Here is a 13,341-nt window from a genome sequence, read left to right as displayed (position 1 = left end):
TTCATATTGAGCAAACAACTCAGCAGCAAGCGCCACGGGCAATCAGTTTCTCTATGTTTGTGTCTAAATATAAATAGATACAAAGTGTATTTAATTTTAGGTATTACATTGCTATCGTGTTAGATTCGTGTGCCATTAATTTGGCTTACCTTATTGCAAGCAAAGCTAATAAATTGGTGTTAATATAAGTTTTTGTATGAACACGCAATTGACTTAGTTTTCCACAGAGACCCAGTATTTCAGGGTCACCAATAGTTGTGCTGACCGAAGAGTCCTTATAACTTTCTTGCAACTTTTGTTTTGAAAGCTATTGAAGTTAATGGTGTATAAAACTTAGGATTATTTTATATATCCGGCACTATTCAGTTAATATTTGAAAGCAAAAGAATGACTGTAATTAGTGCATAATTCATTTGTTTTTGTAACTTACTATAAAAACGATTTTTTTTTTAAGATTACGTATTTAACATCGGTCATTTGCTGTGCAATTAAATTTTAAAGAAATTAAATTAATGTTATTTTAAAGTAAATACATTGGGTAGACTTTCCAGCAAACTTGGATGATGAACAAAGATATATTTATGTACCTATACAAAACTTGCAATTATATGTATTTTTTCAATTATATATTTTGTTTCAATAACAATTTATTTATTCATTTGATTCGAGAACAGTCATCAACAATTAATGATAATATTTTGTATTTATCTCAATGTAATGAAATCCAATTATTGTCGTCAACAATTAACCAGCTTTGAGGCAGAAGTTTCACACTGAACAGTTCCCGTAAGGGATTTACCGTTTAATGATCATATGGCGCTATTGCTGAGCAAATTGATGACGGCAACTAAATGGTGCTGTATCATTTCATTAAGATGCCTTTGCCTTTGATGATTTGCTGCGCTTAGACGACGTTGGCGCCTGGTGCTCAGTGTCAGCTGCAGGCTCGCTCCGCTTCGAAGATGAGGCTGGGGATGTTGCTGATGGCGACGGCGACGCCGATGTCGATGTCGATGGCGACTGTGAAGTACGCTTACGCTTGTTGCCCTTGCCAGAAAGCTCGTTAAGGATCTCCACTATTTGCTGGTATATATCATCGACGTCGGGAAACTTCTGTGCACGCGGCGTGCGTTTTAGACCGGACCAAAGCGGACGCTGCTCGCTGGCAACTGCTGTGGGGTTGGGGGCAAAGGACAACTCAAATGCGCCACGCCGAGGGGCACCATGGGCGTTGAGCTGCAGTTGGAGCTGGAATTGCTGGCCTGCATTCTGAATTCGAGTTTGCAGAGCAGCATGCAGCTCTTCAGCGCGCCGACGAAAGACGCGTCAGGAGCGACAGTGCTCGATATAGAGCACCGGATTAGTAGGATCCAAAGCCTTCGACTCCTCGTCATTTGCCGGTAACTGCCCAGAAAGGAATGCATTTTTTGTCAAATTGTAGCTCAGGGCAAAAATATTACTACTTACTGGCCGGGGCGCCGCTTTTTTTACACGCTTTGGCGGCATGTTTGCTTACACGACTGGAATTGCGTTCTGGAGAACAATGCGCGCTAAGATTATGAAGTGTATCGATATATCGATATTCATAATCGAAGTTGAATAGACAAATTTAATTACTGGCACGACAGGCAATCGACAGTGAGTATCGATTGCTAGCTTAGTCAACTGGCACAAAGTCAATATCAATATCGATCATTCAGCATCTCATCGCTATTTACTTTAAGTGTTATATTTAAGTGCGTTGAAGACAAACAATTTTCAAGGGAAATAACTGGACTTGATTTAAGTACTGTCATCAATTTAATTCCAAGCTATAAAGTATGTTTATTGTATCCCATAAAAAGATCAAGCTTAGCAATATAACTTTCCACCTTCGCAATTTGAGGCCATCATTAAATAAGCATCAATCACCAACAGCATCATCAATCAACTGATAGCAATGGACAAGCCAGAATCAAACTCGAAATCCACTAATCCAACAGCCTCATTGTCAGAGCTGGTTCCAGGCACAACGTGGAGGTATCCAACAAAGTAGAGGATGCGGATATTTTCGACCAGCTGTTGCTGTTTACTCGAAGAATCAAGCGAATTACCCTGTCGTCGTTTACTTCTCGACTGCATTGCTGTATCTGGCGCTGCTCGAGGTATTCGCATCGTTGCACATGCCAAATGGACAACACACCAGCTAGAACATAGCTAATGAGACAACATGTGGAAAACTACCCGAAATCTGCATCTGCTGCCCAAAGCAGTATGGATAGTGACAGCAACACTGCCTACTGCAAACTGAAGTCCAAGCAGCCCACGCGAACATAACCACGCATATGGCAAGGAGCACAATTCAACTGGCTTCGACAAAGCTAGTCCACGTAGCTAGTACAAACTTCCTAAAATGTTTGCACCTTAAGCGAATATTATGAAAAGACCATTTTATGTTATTCATTTGTATAAACTCAATAGAGTCAATAGTCTACACCAGATCTTTGTATATCTCCTATACTTTCCGCAAGATACCTTCAAATTGGAAGACTTGCCTTTTTGCATCTATTTAACAAACAACTTGGCCACAACCGGCGCGGGAAATCAGTTTCTGTTTACTTATGCATAAACACAAATAGGTGCAAAGTGTGATTAATTTTGAGTCTTAATTTGCCATTATTTAGGCTTATCTTATTGCAAGTAGTGTTAGTAAATTGGTGTTGTTATGAGTTTTTGTATGGACACGCAATAGGCTTAGTTTTCCACAGAACCCCAGTATTTCAGAGCTATCAATATTTCTGTTGCCAAAAAGTTCTCTTAACTTTTTTCTTCGTTTGCCTTGAAGGCAGGCCAAAGTATTTACTCGTGCTTATGAAGTTGGGATGATTATTGATTATGTATCCTATTTTCGGGCTTCGTTTTTGTCAAGTGCAGCAGGTAAGCAGTTCGCGACGGTAAAAGCGTGAAATTAATGCGCGAAATTTAATTAATCTTCAGCTTAATTTAGTTAAGTGCATGAGCTGAAATGATGAGGCATATTTAAAGGCTCTTGAGCAGCCAACAAAAGGGGGCATGGTCTGGCAACGTGCTAAGCTGCTTATCAGCAAATCAACGACTGCTCTTGCGATGAATGAAACGTGTTAAAATTGGTTTTTGTGCTTTCGCTTGCAATGGGTTGTAGTGGTCTCGAGCGATTTGCGTAGACGACAAAGTGCATTGCACTCAGCGTCGTCAGCGCAACAGGCAGGCAGACTAAATGAGCAATGCCCTAAGGAATGTCAAAGAATTCAGCGCAATTAAGGGTATTTTGGCAAAGTTCTTGTGGGTAACTTTGGGTCGTCTGCTTGTAAATCAGCAATTATATTAAAGGGCCAATGTAGTTGATATCCAACAACCATCTTGCTAAAACCAACCATTTATTAATAATGTTCAAATTTGTTTATTAAAATGTTGCTAAGTGTCTTTTATTTTCATATAAGTATACGATAGAAATTTTTGTCATTTAATATTTTACTTCATCAACATCAAATTTGTTTTTATTTCATTTCTATTTTGATTGTATTTTTTAAAAAAAATTTATAATGTCGACAATTGAACCCATTTCGCGGTTGAACTTTATTTTCGACATTATTGTAACTCGATTGCAGTTTATCAAAGATAAAATCGATGACCCAGCGGATCTTCTGATCAACTTGAAGTTTAACAGTATTGGGGTTAGCATTACGTCTAGCCGCATTAATGTGGGCGATTTCCGGGCTGGACGCTGCACTGAATTCGTTTCAGATCCGAGTGCGTTGCGCACAAATCTCGAGAGAAACGGTATGCCCATAACGGTACGCAACAAGGGGATGACTTTGGGAACTGCTCTGGTCGCATTGCCTCAGAGCTTCATAGATCGCATTGAGGTTGGGATGAGTGATCTAGTATTCGAACATAAATGTAGCATCATACGACGCGACGCTGAGGTGGGTACTTTGGAATTCCTTTGCACTCTAATCATTAAGTGCGATGAGCAACCACAGCAGACGGTGTAAGTTAGCCTCACAAATTGATTATGCATTGCTCCAGCTGTTTATTGACGGTTCATGGCTTCCCACAGCACATGTAACAGTGCCTGTGAGAATTTGGCCAAAGCCTTCAATCCGACTGACATTATGTTCGTAGTGGGTGCTCCACAGCCCTGTCCCTTGCCATGTGAGCCGTGTTTGGATGAATTGGAGCCAGAAGAGGGAGACGAACGCCTCCAATTGGATTTGGATCGCTATCGCAGAAGGAGCCAGCGTGTTACCACACCTCCTGAGAAGATATGTGGAATGGAGGCGTGCTGCCAGTTAAAGACAATGACAAAACAATATGAGGAATGCATAGAATCGGTTATTGAAAAGGTGTCTCACTTGCCTTCACCGATGCCAAATGGTGATCTTTGTTTTACAGACTGGAGTGGCAAACAGAAAACGTTCAAGCATAAAGCTACAGATCACACAATACCTGTTCCTGTTAAGGACATGGAGGAAGAGATGGGTATAAAGCCAATTCGCTTCTGTCCTATTTGTCTGACTCCAATGAGCTGGCTTCCAAAATATACACCCTGTCCCAAATGCTGCGCCGTGCCCATTCCCCAGATAGAAGCTGAGGAGAAACCCACTGCAGCCCAAATAATACGAGAGTATCTCAAATTGCCCTCGAATTCAGACGAAGACTTTTGCCACGATCCCTGTGATGAGGCAAAGAAAATGAAAAAAAAGGAAAAGGAATTCCAAAATTCACGTCGCTGTTCTTGCACAATTGACAAATGTTGTACTCATTGCCGTGTTCGTAGTCTCTGCTCGGGCACTTTTGGTCCAGCACATGAGACTAGCACTCCAGATTCAGATGAAAACTTCTACGTGGAGAGCAAAGATCGTCGCCCATGTTTGGAATTGGTATTCTCTGAACTGCGAGCTATGTACGATGAAAGAGACGAAAAAAAGAGAGCTAAATTAAATAAGACATTTGGGCAAAAACCAGATCTGGCTAGGAATTCATCAACAAGTGCCGGATTAAGAGCAACTGGAAGTCCAACTCTTTTGCATCGTTCCCTCAACGCTCCAAAACTTGGCCATAAGACCTGCCTCAAGAGACAGGGGATCGTGTCCCGGCGACACGGCTGGACATGGCCATCGAGCAAAGAGGCACGAAAATACGGCTGGCGTCCAGGTGCCATTCATCGCTATGTTGGCGCAATTATGAAATTCTTTCTAACAAAAACAACAGAGCACAATTCATATAACATCTGCCGTTGTGTGGAAGACGCAGAGAGTCGAAAACAGCTTCCCATTCTCAATGTCTGCAAAAGGAACGGCGAAATTTTCATAGCACTACGAGCACTCAATAATCCAAATGTGCGAATGGAGCCCATTGTGTTCAAGGTGGTCAAACGCGATCTAGCTGTTGCCCTAAGGGAGATCAAAAGAAAGTTCAAGGATATGGGTTTTCCCAAGTGCACCTGCCACAATACGGTTATGTTGTGCGTCTGTCGCAGCAGCGTGGAAAAGAAGCATCTCGAGTCAGCACTGCGGAAGGAGTGTGAGCGCAGGGGCATCGAGAACTGTGTAGATCACCTGGTGCTCACAGATACCAGTGACAGCGAGATGGAGTTTGACTTCGATGTGTCCCCTCCAGCAGCTGTAGTTAAGCCGCTGTTAGCTATTAAACCGCGCTCTATCAACATTAGTACACAGACTTTTAAGAAAGTTGAAACTGTGCCGTCCAAGTATCCAATCCCTGTTGATCACTACTGGCGTACCTATGACTGTGCTGCCGGTGATCGATTTACGAGCACGGCTTTCGGTGCTCCCGGAGAAGCAGTGTTTGAGGATGGCGTCTTTGGATATAGGGCCGGTGGGCCACATGGAAAATCAGTCTCTCCGGGTGGCAGGCCTAAGACCGCGAGAGTTTGGGGTGCGAGTCCAGGACCTATGCGAGGTGGTGGACGATTGGGACCAGGGGCTATTTGTCGTATTGGAAAGTCTTTTCCTGGGTGTAAAACTAAATCATCCAGCCCAAGTCCGGTTATTCCTGTCAGAATGCCTAAGCGCTATGTTGAAGGACTCAAGAAAGCTGCTCAATCTGAAAAGGATGCAATTGAAAAGCAGAAGGGGAAAAAGAAGGCCGTTGACCCGATGAAGTATTTGATGGAAAAAGGCACCGTTGCCAAACCCTGGAATCCCAATGACCCACAGCCGAAGTAATCAGATCTATATTGAATTATAGATGTTTCAATGATTTTAATTTTGAACCTATATATCTGTACAATATTTTGATGATGCAGAAATTAAAATAATAAATAGCTTGGCAGACCGTCTTATCACCATAAATCTTAAGACTCTTGCAATATTGTAAAGCCATTTAAATTGTATACCAAACAATACATAATCTCAGAAACATGGCTTTATTCCGAATTCATATTTCTAAAAGGCTAGGCTATGTCATTTGCCATCAAAGTGTTAAAATTTTGCTTCTGCAATTTTGAAGCCGAAATTTTGGATAGAAAATTTCTAGCCGTCGACAACTCTCATCTGTAAAACCAACTGCAAACAAACAAACAAAGATATCATCTACCGAGGCCTTTTTTATTTGAAGTTATTCATCTAAATAGCTTTTGATTCAGTGTATTTCAATGTTGTATATAAATGTAAAAACTTAGTTCAGACTGAACAGAAAAATTTCATATTTTATGTAAGATTTTTAAATTTGGCGGTAGTCATACTTTTTAGTAGCCAACCTGACGAAATTAGGGATCCGTTAAATTAACAGTACCAAAATATTCAAAAATTATCTTTCTTAATATGGAAAGTTGTAATTTTGTTTTTGATATTATTGTGACTCATTTTGAGTGTACCACCGTCAAAATACCTGATCCCAACAGACTGAAAGTAATCGCTAACTTCAATAACACCAAAGTGCCAATAACAGCGAGCCGCATTAATGTAACTGAGTTCAAGTCTGGCGCTGGTGTCGATCTAATTGCGGTGCCAAAGAAGATACGCAAGACTCTTGGAGAATGTGGCATGCCCGTGTCGATCACGTATAATGCTCGCGTCCTCGGCACTGGCACTATATTCTTTCCTGCAACAACAATAGATCAAATTGAAAACAACATGTCTGATCTGTTGCATGTGGACCGCTGTTCTTTTGAGAAGGATGGAGAAGTTATTGGCAATCTTGAGGTGCTCTGTCGCTTGATTATTAAATGCGATGATAAGACAAAGTATGTTGTTTTATTTTTGGGCCTAATCAATAGTTTAACATCGCTTTAACACATGTTTTCAGGAAGGGGGAAACCGATTGTAGTCGAAATATGGACAGAAGCATCCAACCGCAGGATATCTTGTTCGTTATGAGTGAATCCCAGCGATGTCCCAGCCCTTGCGACCCTTGTCTAGATGCTTGGGAGCCAGAGGAGGGCGACGAGCGCCTGAAGTTGGATTTACAACGCTATAGCCACTCTAATGCTGCTGGCTTCAGGGCAGCAGAAAATTTCATACATAGCCCAGCCGGTAATGCAGCCTGCTGTGAGCTTAAGGTCGGTACAACAAAACCAGTAGCTTTTGAAAACCTCTTTGAATGCACTTGCATTTGCAGAAAATGGCGCAGGAGTGTGGACAGATTGTAGACTCGATTACCAATCGAGTTGGCCATCCAAAGCCGTTAAAGTCGCCTTGTCGAAGACCCGACGAACTGGATTTGGGAGCTCCTTGCAACGGTCCAGGTCCCTTTAACCAGGAGGAAAAGCTGCCGACTGGTTCACATTTGCCCTGTTTTTCGTACCTGCCCGCTCGACAGGGTAATAGCCCTGATTTTTGCAGTCCGGAGCTGATACCCGTGCCAATAAGCGACACGACAAAGACAGATATCAAACCCATTCGCTTTTGTCCCATCTGCCTAACCAATATGTCATGGCTGCCAAAATTTGCTGCCTGTCCGAATTGTGGTGTCAAACCCATGCCGGTCGTTGAGGAACGCCATAAGGAAAAGAAACCGACCCCAGACCAAATAATTCTTGAATTTCTCGGCAAATCTACAGACTTAAAAAGCGACTACTGCAAGGATCCCTGTGACAAGACTAAAAGCCAGGATGAGGATGTTGATGACAAATGTCGGTGTACTTGTAAATATGGCAAACTGTGTACTCATTGTCGCGTACGTCTGCTCTGCGCGGATTTCTTTCAATCGAATAATGAAGTGTGCCCCAGTGTAAATCCAAAGTCCTCCGAGGAGGATTTTTGTGTAAGAAAAGACGACACACGAGAATGTCGGCCACATTTAGCACGTGTGTTCTCCGAACTGCGCGATTTGTATAATGTAAATGATGCTAAACCACCAGCGGAGTCCAATATTGAATGCACTCAAAAGACCACACAAAGAAAGCCACGTCAAAAAACCAATTCAGTCTCAGTTGAGAAGCGTAAAATAATTGAGAAGCCACACAAGCCCAGCGATCGCAAACTTCCGATCTTCGGTTTCGGACACAAGTTGTGCTTGAACAGTAAGTCGAGTGTCTCGCCTCGTCACGGATGGGCTTGGTGCTTGAGAGAAGAGGCCAGTAAGCATGGCTGGCGACCCGGCGCCATTCGCAAGTCTGTCAAAAAGCTTATGAAGTTCTTTTTACAGGACTCAACTGAGAGCAATGCCTACAACAGGTGTAAGGAAGCACAAGAAGCTGAGAAAGAAAAAGAACGTCAGCTGCCAACACTCAATGTGTGTAAAAAGGATGGGGAAATTCTCGTTACTCTGCGGGCCCTCAATAATTCAAACATCAAGATGAAGCCCATTGTATTTAAGGTAGTCAAAAGCGATCTCGCAGTAGCTCTAAGTGAGATCAAGAAGAAACTTAAGGAAAAGGGTTTTCCCAAGTGCACCTGCCACAAGTCGGTGATGATGTGCCTCTGTCGCAACCACGTGGAGAAGAAGCGTCTCGAATCCGCACTGGAGAAGGAGTGCGAACACAGGGGCATGGAGAACTGTGTAGATCATCTGGTGCTCACAGATACCAGTAACAGCGAGATGGAATATGATTTTGATGTGACACCGCCAGCAGCTTTAGCTATGCCACCAAGTCCACCAAAGCACCGCACTATCAACAATGGTACACAAACTGTCAAAAAAGATCAAAACGTGCCGACCAAATATCCAATCCCTCTCAATCCTTATTGGCGGGCTTATGACTGTGCTGCGGGAGATCGATACACGGGTACAGCGTTCGGTGCTCCTGGAGAAGCAGTGTTTGAGGATGGTATCTTTGGCCAGGGCGGCGGTGGACCACACGGGAAGTCGGGTTCAGGTGGACATATGCGTGGCGGTGGACGTACTGGACCAAGGGGAAAGCCCTTTCCAGGGGCTAAAAAACCACGTACTGGCCCAAGTCCGGCTATTATTGTAAAAATGCCTAAGCGCTATACTGAAGCGCTCAAGAAGGCTGAAGAAGACAAAAAAGCTGCAAAGGAGAAGGAGATAGCAAAAAAGAAAAAGGGCATTGACCCGATGAAATATTTGATGGAAAAAGGCACCGTTGACACACCCTGGGATCCCAAAAACCCTAAGTCGAAGGGACAGCCGACTAAGACGGGTCCTGTAGTGGGGCCTGATGGACTAACTGATGCACAGCGCAAGCGTCGAGCTCTCAACGAGATGTGCATACCACCACTTGACAGCATGCCCCGCCTGGGCAAGGGATTCGATCCTTGTCAATGCTACGATTTCTGCAACGCCCAATGTTGCTATCCATATTGTTATTGTTGCTAAACGATGCTATTCAAAACATGTTTAAACTCTCTATGTCTCAGTCGCAGAAGAGAGTGCTCTTATTAACAGAAACAAGGATCAATTCTACGTTGAGTCGTCTACAGTGATTTGGTGTACTGGTATATTTTCAGTTTAGTGGAATCGCCTTAAGCTATCTTAAGATTTTATTTCAGTACAAAATTTATGTAACTTATGAACCATACTTTATAGCCTGTATAAACGTCTTCTTTCGAAACAAAATAAAAGATTTATTAAATTATAAATTATATTATGGAATGAACTGAGCCATTCATCAAATTATAATTGGTAAAACAAAGAAAAAGGATTCGACTTTTTCAGTTTTCTTAGATGCCTACGATTTATCCGAAAAGTATATTTTCACAGATAGCGAATCAAGAAAAAAATGTGCAAATATTTAATATGCGATTATTGAATATTTGTGCCCTATATGGGGCAGATGACTTGTACAGCAGCAAACAGCTTACAGGTCGAAATCTGAATGCTGCCCTGATCCATGCTTTTTCTTTCAATTTAGTAATGTCAAGCAGAGATTTCAATGTATTTTACGTACACAATTTATGTATTTTTATAATTTTTTAATTACACTACTCTTTGTTTTACTTACATTTTATATAACTTTGAAATTAGGCAAAACCTGCAACTATCAAATATCAATCAAATCAGAAATAAATTAAATGGCAGACTGTAACTTTGTCTTTGACACCGTTGTTACGAAATTTGAGTGCTTTCATGTTGAAATTGGGAATTCCCAGAAATTGAAAGTCTTAGTTCAATTCAATAAAAAAGAAATCCCAATAACAGCCAGCAGGATCAATGTAACCGATTTTCCGCCCCTCTCTGGCACTGAGTTCAAAGTACCAACACAAACATTGCGACAAGTCCTCGAGGCATGCGGTATGCCATTTTCGGTATCGTACGACAATTTTGTTCTTGGCACCGGTAAGATGAGCTTCCCTCAAAGTTTTATTGATGGCATTGATGAAGGCATGTCTGATCTGGTGCACTGGGACTCTTGCCAGTTTGCGGCAAATGGTCAAGTTAAAGGTACACTTGAACTGCTCTGCCGTTTGATTATTAAATGTGATGCGCAGCAACAGTAAGTAAATGTTGGAAATTCTTGGTCTATGTCTTTGTCTTTGTCGATGTCATATGTTTCAGATCGATGGAGCGGGATTTTAGGTGCAATGCGAACGCAAGCATTAATCCGCAAGATATTCTGTTTGTAACGAATCGATGCCAGGGATGTCACAAAATCTGCGATAATTTTCTGGATACACAGCAGTCAGAGGACGGTGATGAGCAGTTGAAATTTGATATGGAACGATTTGCTGGTCCCAGACCAATAGAAAATACACACATTCATAAAGCAGAAGGCAATGCAGCCTGTTGTCAGCTAAAGGTGCAATTGAAGCGTCACAAGATCTACTACAGATATCTTAATGGCTTTTCTAATCACAGAAAATGATTCATTGTAATAATTTCGTGGAATCACTTATAAAGAGCACAGGGATTCCTGATCTACCCAAGACGCCTCGGCAAACATCCGAGGAGCTGCATCCGACAACGGTTTCGTATTTGCCAGAAAGACAGTATGAAATCAATGATTGCTGCAGCTCGAAGCTGCTGACTATTAAGCCAATTCGCTTTTGTCCCATCTGTCTGACAAATATGTCATGGTTGCCGAAATTCGCCGCATGTCCAAAGTGCGGCACCAAGTTTATGCCGTTCGTTGAAGAAGAGAATCAGACCATTCCTGCCGAGCAAATAGTAAAGGATTACATGGTCAATACCTCGACGATCATTGATGATAAAAAAACTAGCAAGGAGATACTGACCAGATGTCGATGCTCGGGCAATACTCTGTGCGCCCATTGCCGAATACGTAAACAATGTGCAGATTTTTTGCAGCTCCAACCTATGGCGCAGGAGTCCAAAGTGGTAGATCAGCCCTCTGCAGATTATTGTATAAATTCAGTAGACTCTCGTCCACATTTGGCACGTGTGTTTTCCGAATTACGCGATGCTTATACAGAGCAGAAGGGTCAGCAATATCCAGCGCTGAAAAAGCCATGTGATGAAAGACTAACACACAAGACGAAATCATCGAAAGCCCATTTACCTGATATTAAAAGAAAAACCAACACAATCGACCAAGTTGCCCGACTGACAGAAACAAAGCGACATATTAGTTCTGTGCACAAGTCTTGTGTGAAGGCACAGCAAAGGCGTGTTTCTCGGCGACACGGCTGGAATTGGTCCGACAGCAAAGAGGCTCGCAAGTACGGCTGGCGACCCGGCGCCATTTTCAGACCCATTAAGAAGATCATGAATTTCTTTTTGTATCCGCCGAAGGATAACGCATACGCAATATGCAGAGCACTGAAGGAGGTCGAGTTGCAAAATAAATACCAGCTGCCAATTCTTAATGTGTGCAAAAAAAATGGTAACATTTTCATTACCCTGCGAGCAGTCAATAATCCAAATGTGCAAATGAAGCCAATTGTATTCAAAATAGCTAAAACCGAACTGGCTATAGCTCTAAGCGAGATCAAAAAGAAGCTCAAGGAAAAGGGATTTCCCAAGTGCACCTGCCACAAGACGTTGATGATGTGTGTCTGTCGCAATCACGTGGAGAAGAAGCGTCTCGAATCCGCACTGCAGAAGGAGTGCGAACACAGGGGCATGGAGAACTGTGTGGATCATCTGGTGCTCACAGATACCAGTGACAGCGAGATGGAATATGATTTTGATGTGAGCCCGCCGGCAGGCAGTACAAAGCATCCTTTGCAAGTAAAGCCAATCTTAGTTAACCACGCCACACAGACATCTAGAAAGCATCGGCTGGTGCCACCTTCATATCCAATCAAACACAGCCCCTTCTGGCGCACCTATGACTGTGCTGCTGGTGATCGTTACACATCCACAGCATTTGGCGAGCCAGGAGAAGCAGTGTTTGAGGATGGCGTATTTGGAAATAGGGGAGGAGGTCCACACGGTGCATATGCCACTCCGGGGGCAGACCCAAAAACAAAAATATTTGGGGTGCCACCTCTGGAGGGTCTATGCATGGTGCCGGACGATTTCCTTACGGAAATCCGAAAAGCCCAAATGGCAAGTCTGAGTCGATTCCCGTAAGAATGACTGAGCACTTATTGAGAATGGCCCAAAGGGCTGCCGAAGCTAAACAAGTGGTAAAGAAGAAAAAGGCCTTCGATATGATGAAGTATTTGACGAAACACGGTGCCTTTTCTAAGCCCCTGATTGGCCCGGACGGACTAACTGATGCTCAACGTAGGCGTCGTGCTCTCCGATTTGTACCCAGGACACCCATTGAACTTGTGCCACGACTCAGTAAGGGCTTAGATCCCTGTGCTATCCAATTTTGTGGGTACTATCCCCGGGCAAATTATTGTTAACAGCACTTATTTACTTCTGAGCAAAAGCTATTTGCATCGTAAACATTCAAATTTTGGGCGGCGTTCGTGGAATTATCGAAAAGTGAAAATTCATATTAATCTAATATATATATATCTCTAAGATTCTTTTAATAATATATTT

The 13,341-nt window shown here is 42.7% G+C and overlaps 4 protein-coding genes across 5 annotated transcripts; 3 read left to right on the top strand and 1 right to left on the bottom strand.

The window, feature by feature from the left end:
* Window positions 1-629: 629 nt before the first annotated feature.
* LOC6570404 (selenoprotein BthD) lies at window positions 630-1,545 on the bottom strand. Its single transcript, XM_032742084.2, has 2 exons — window positions 1,468-1,545; window positions 630-1,404 (listed from the first exon to the last, which is right to left on the bottom strand). Exons 1-2 carry the CDS (start codon window positions 1,504-1,506, stop codon window positions 871-873), a joined length of 573 nt encoding a protein of 190 aa, XP_032597975.2. The 5' UTR covers window positions 1,507-1,545; the 3' UTR covers window positions 630-870.
* A 1,961-nt stretch (window positions 1,546-3,506) lies between these two features.
* Window positions 3,507-6,347, top strand: LOC6567263. Its single transcript, XM_001994242.3, has 2 exons — window positions 3,507-4,009; window positions 4,079-6,347. Exons 1-2 carry the CDS (start codon window positions 3,561-3,563, stop codon window positions 6,207-6,209), a joined length of 2,580 nt encoding a protein of 859 aa, XP_001994278.1. The 5' UTR covers window positions 3,507-3,560; the 3' UTR covers window positions 6,210-6,347.
* Window positions 6,348-6,638: 291 nt separating this feature from the next.
* On the top strand, window positions 6,639-10,025 carry LOC6567264. 2 transcript variants are annotated; one of them, XM_032740234.2, is made up of 4 exons: window positions 6,676-7,228; window positions 7,291-7,543; window positions 7,603-8,563; window positions 8,632-8,694. In XM_032740234.2, exons 1-4 carry the CDS (start codon window positions 6,807-6,809, stop codon window positions 8,640-8,642), a joined length of 1,647 nt encoding a protein of 548 aa, XP_032596125.1. In that variant the 5' UTR covers window positions 6,676-6,806; the 3' UTR covers window positions 8,643-8,694. The 2 variants fall into 2 exon arrangements, with proteins under 2 accessions (XP_001994279.1, XP_032596125.1); XM_001994243.3 differs by having other exon boundaries at window positions 6,639-7,228; window positions 7,603-10,025.
* A 290-nt stretch (window positions 10,026-10,315) lies between these two features.
* On the top strand, window positions 10,316-13,329 carry LOC116806081. Its single transcript, XM_032742087.2, has 3 exons — window positions 10,316-10,879; window positions 10,942-11,182; window positions 11,242-13,329. Exons 1-3 carry the CDS (start codon window positions 10,458-10,460, stop codon window positions 12,916-12,918), a joined length of 2,340 nt encoding a protein of 779 aa, XP_032597978.2. The 5' UTR covers window positions 10,316-10,457; the 3' UTR covers window positions 12,919-13,329.
* Window positions 13,330-13,341: the final 12 nt, after the last annotated feature.

Source organism: Drosophila grimshawi, unplaced genomic scaffold (genome assembly GCF_018153295.1).
Source record: "Drosophila grimshawi isolate 15287-2541.00 unplaced genomic scaffold, ASM1815329v1 contig_311, whole genome shotgun sequence".
In the NCBI taxonomy this organism is placed as follows: Eukaryota; Metazoa; Arthropoda; class Insecta; order Diptera; family Drosophilidae; genus Drosophila; species Drosophila grimshawi.
The sequence above is the reverse complement of the archived record's forward strand: the minus strand, read 5'-3'. Positions and strand labels throughout refer to the sequence as shown.

What these genes read in the sequence shown, in the direction of transcription:
- LOC6567263 (XM_001994242.3), top strand. Translation starts at nt 3,561, where the DNA reads ATGTCGACAATTGAACCCATTTCGCGGTTGAACTTTATTTTCGACATT. An exon ending in GAGCAACCACAGCAGACGGT is followed by an intron (nt 4,010 to 4,078) that starts GTAAGTTAGCCT and finishes GGCTTCCCACAG; the next exon opens with CACATGTAACAGTGCCTGTG.
- LOC6567264 (XM_001994243.3), top strand. Translation starts at nt 6,807, where the DNA reads ATGGAAAGTTGTAATTTTGTTTTTGATATTATTGTGACTCATTTTGAG. An exon ending in AAATGCGATGATAAGACAAA is followed by an intron (nt 7,229 to 7,290) that starts GTATGTTGTTTT and finishes ACATGTTTTCAG; the next exon opens with GAAGGGGGAAACCGATTGTA. An exon ending in CAGCCTGCTGTGAGCTTAAG is followed by an intron (nt 7,544 to 7,602) that starts GTCGGTACAACA and finishes TTGCATTTGCAG; the next exon opens with AAAATGGCGCAGGAGTGTGG.
- LOC116806081 (XM_032742087.2), top strand. Translation starts at nt 10,458, where the DNA reads ATGGCAGACTGTAACTTTGTCTTTGACACCGTTGTTACGAAATTTGAG. An exon ending in AAATGTGATGCGCAGCAACA is followed by an intron (nt 10,880 to 10,941) that starts GTAAGTAAATGT and finishes CATATGTTTCAG; the next exon opens with ATCGATGGAGCGGGATTTTA. An exon ending in CAGCCTGTTGTCAGCTAAAG is followed by an intron (nt 11,183 to 11,241) that starts GTGCAATTGAAG and finishes TTCTAATCACAG; the next exon opens with AAAATGATTCATTGTAATAA.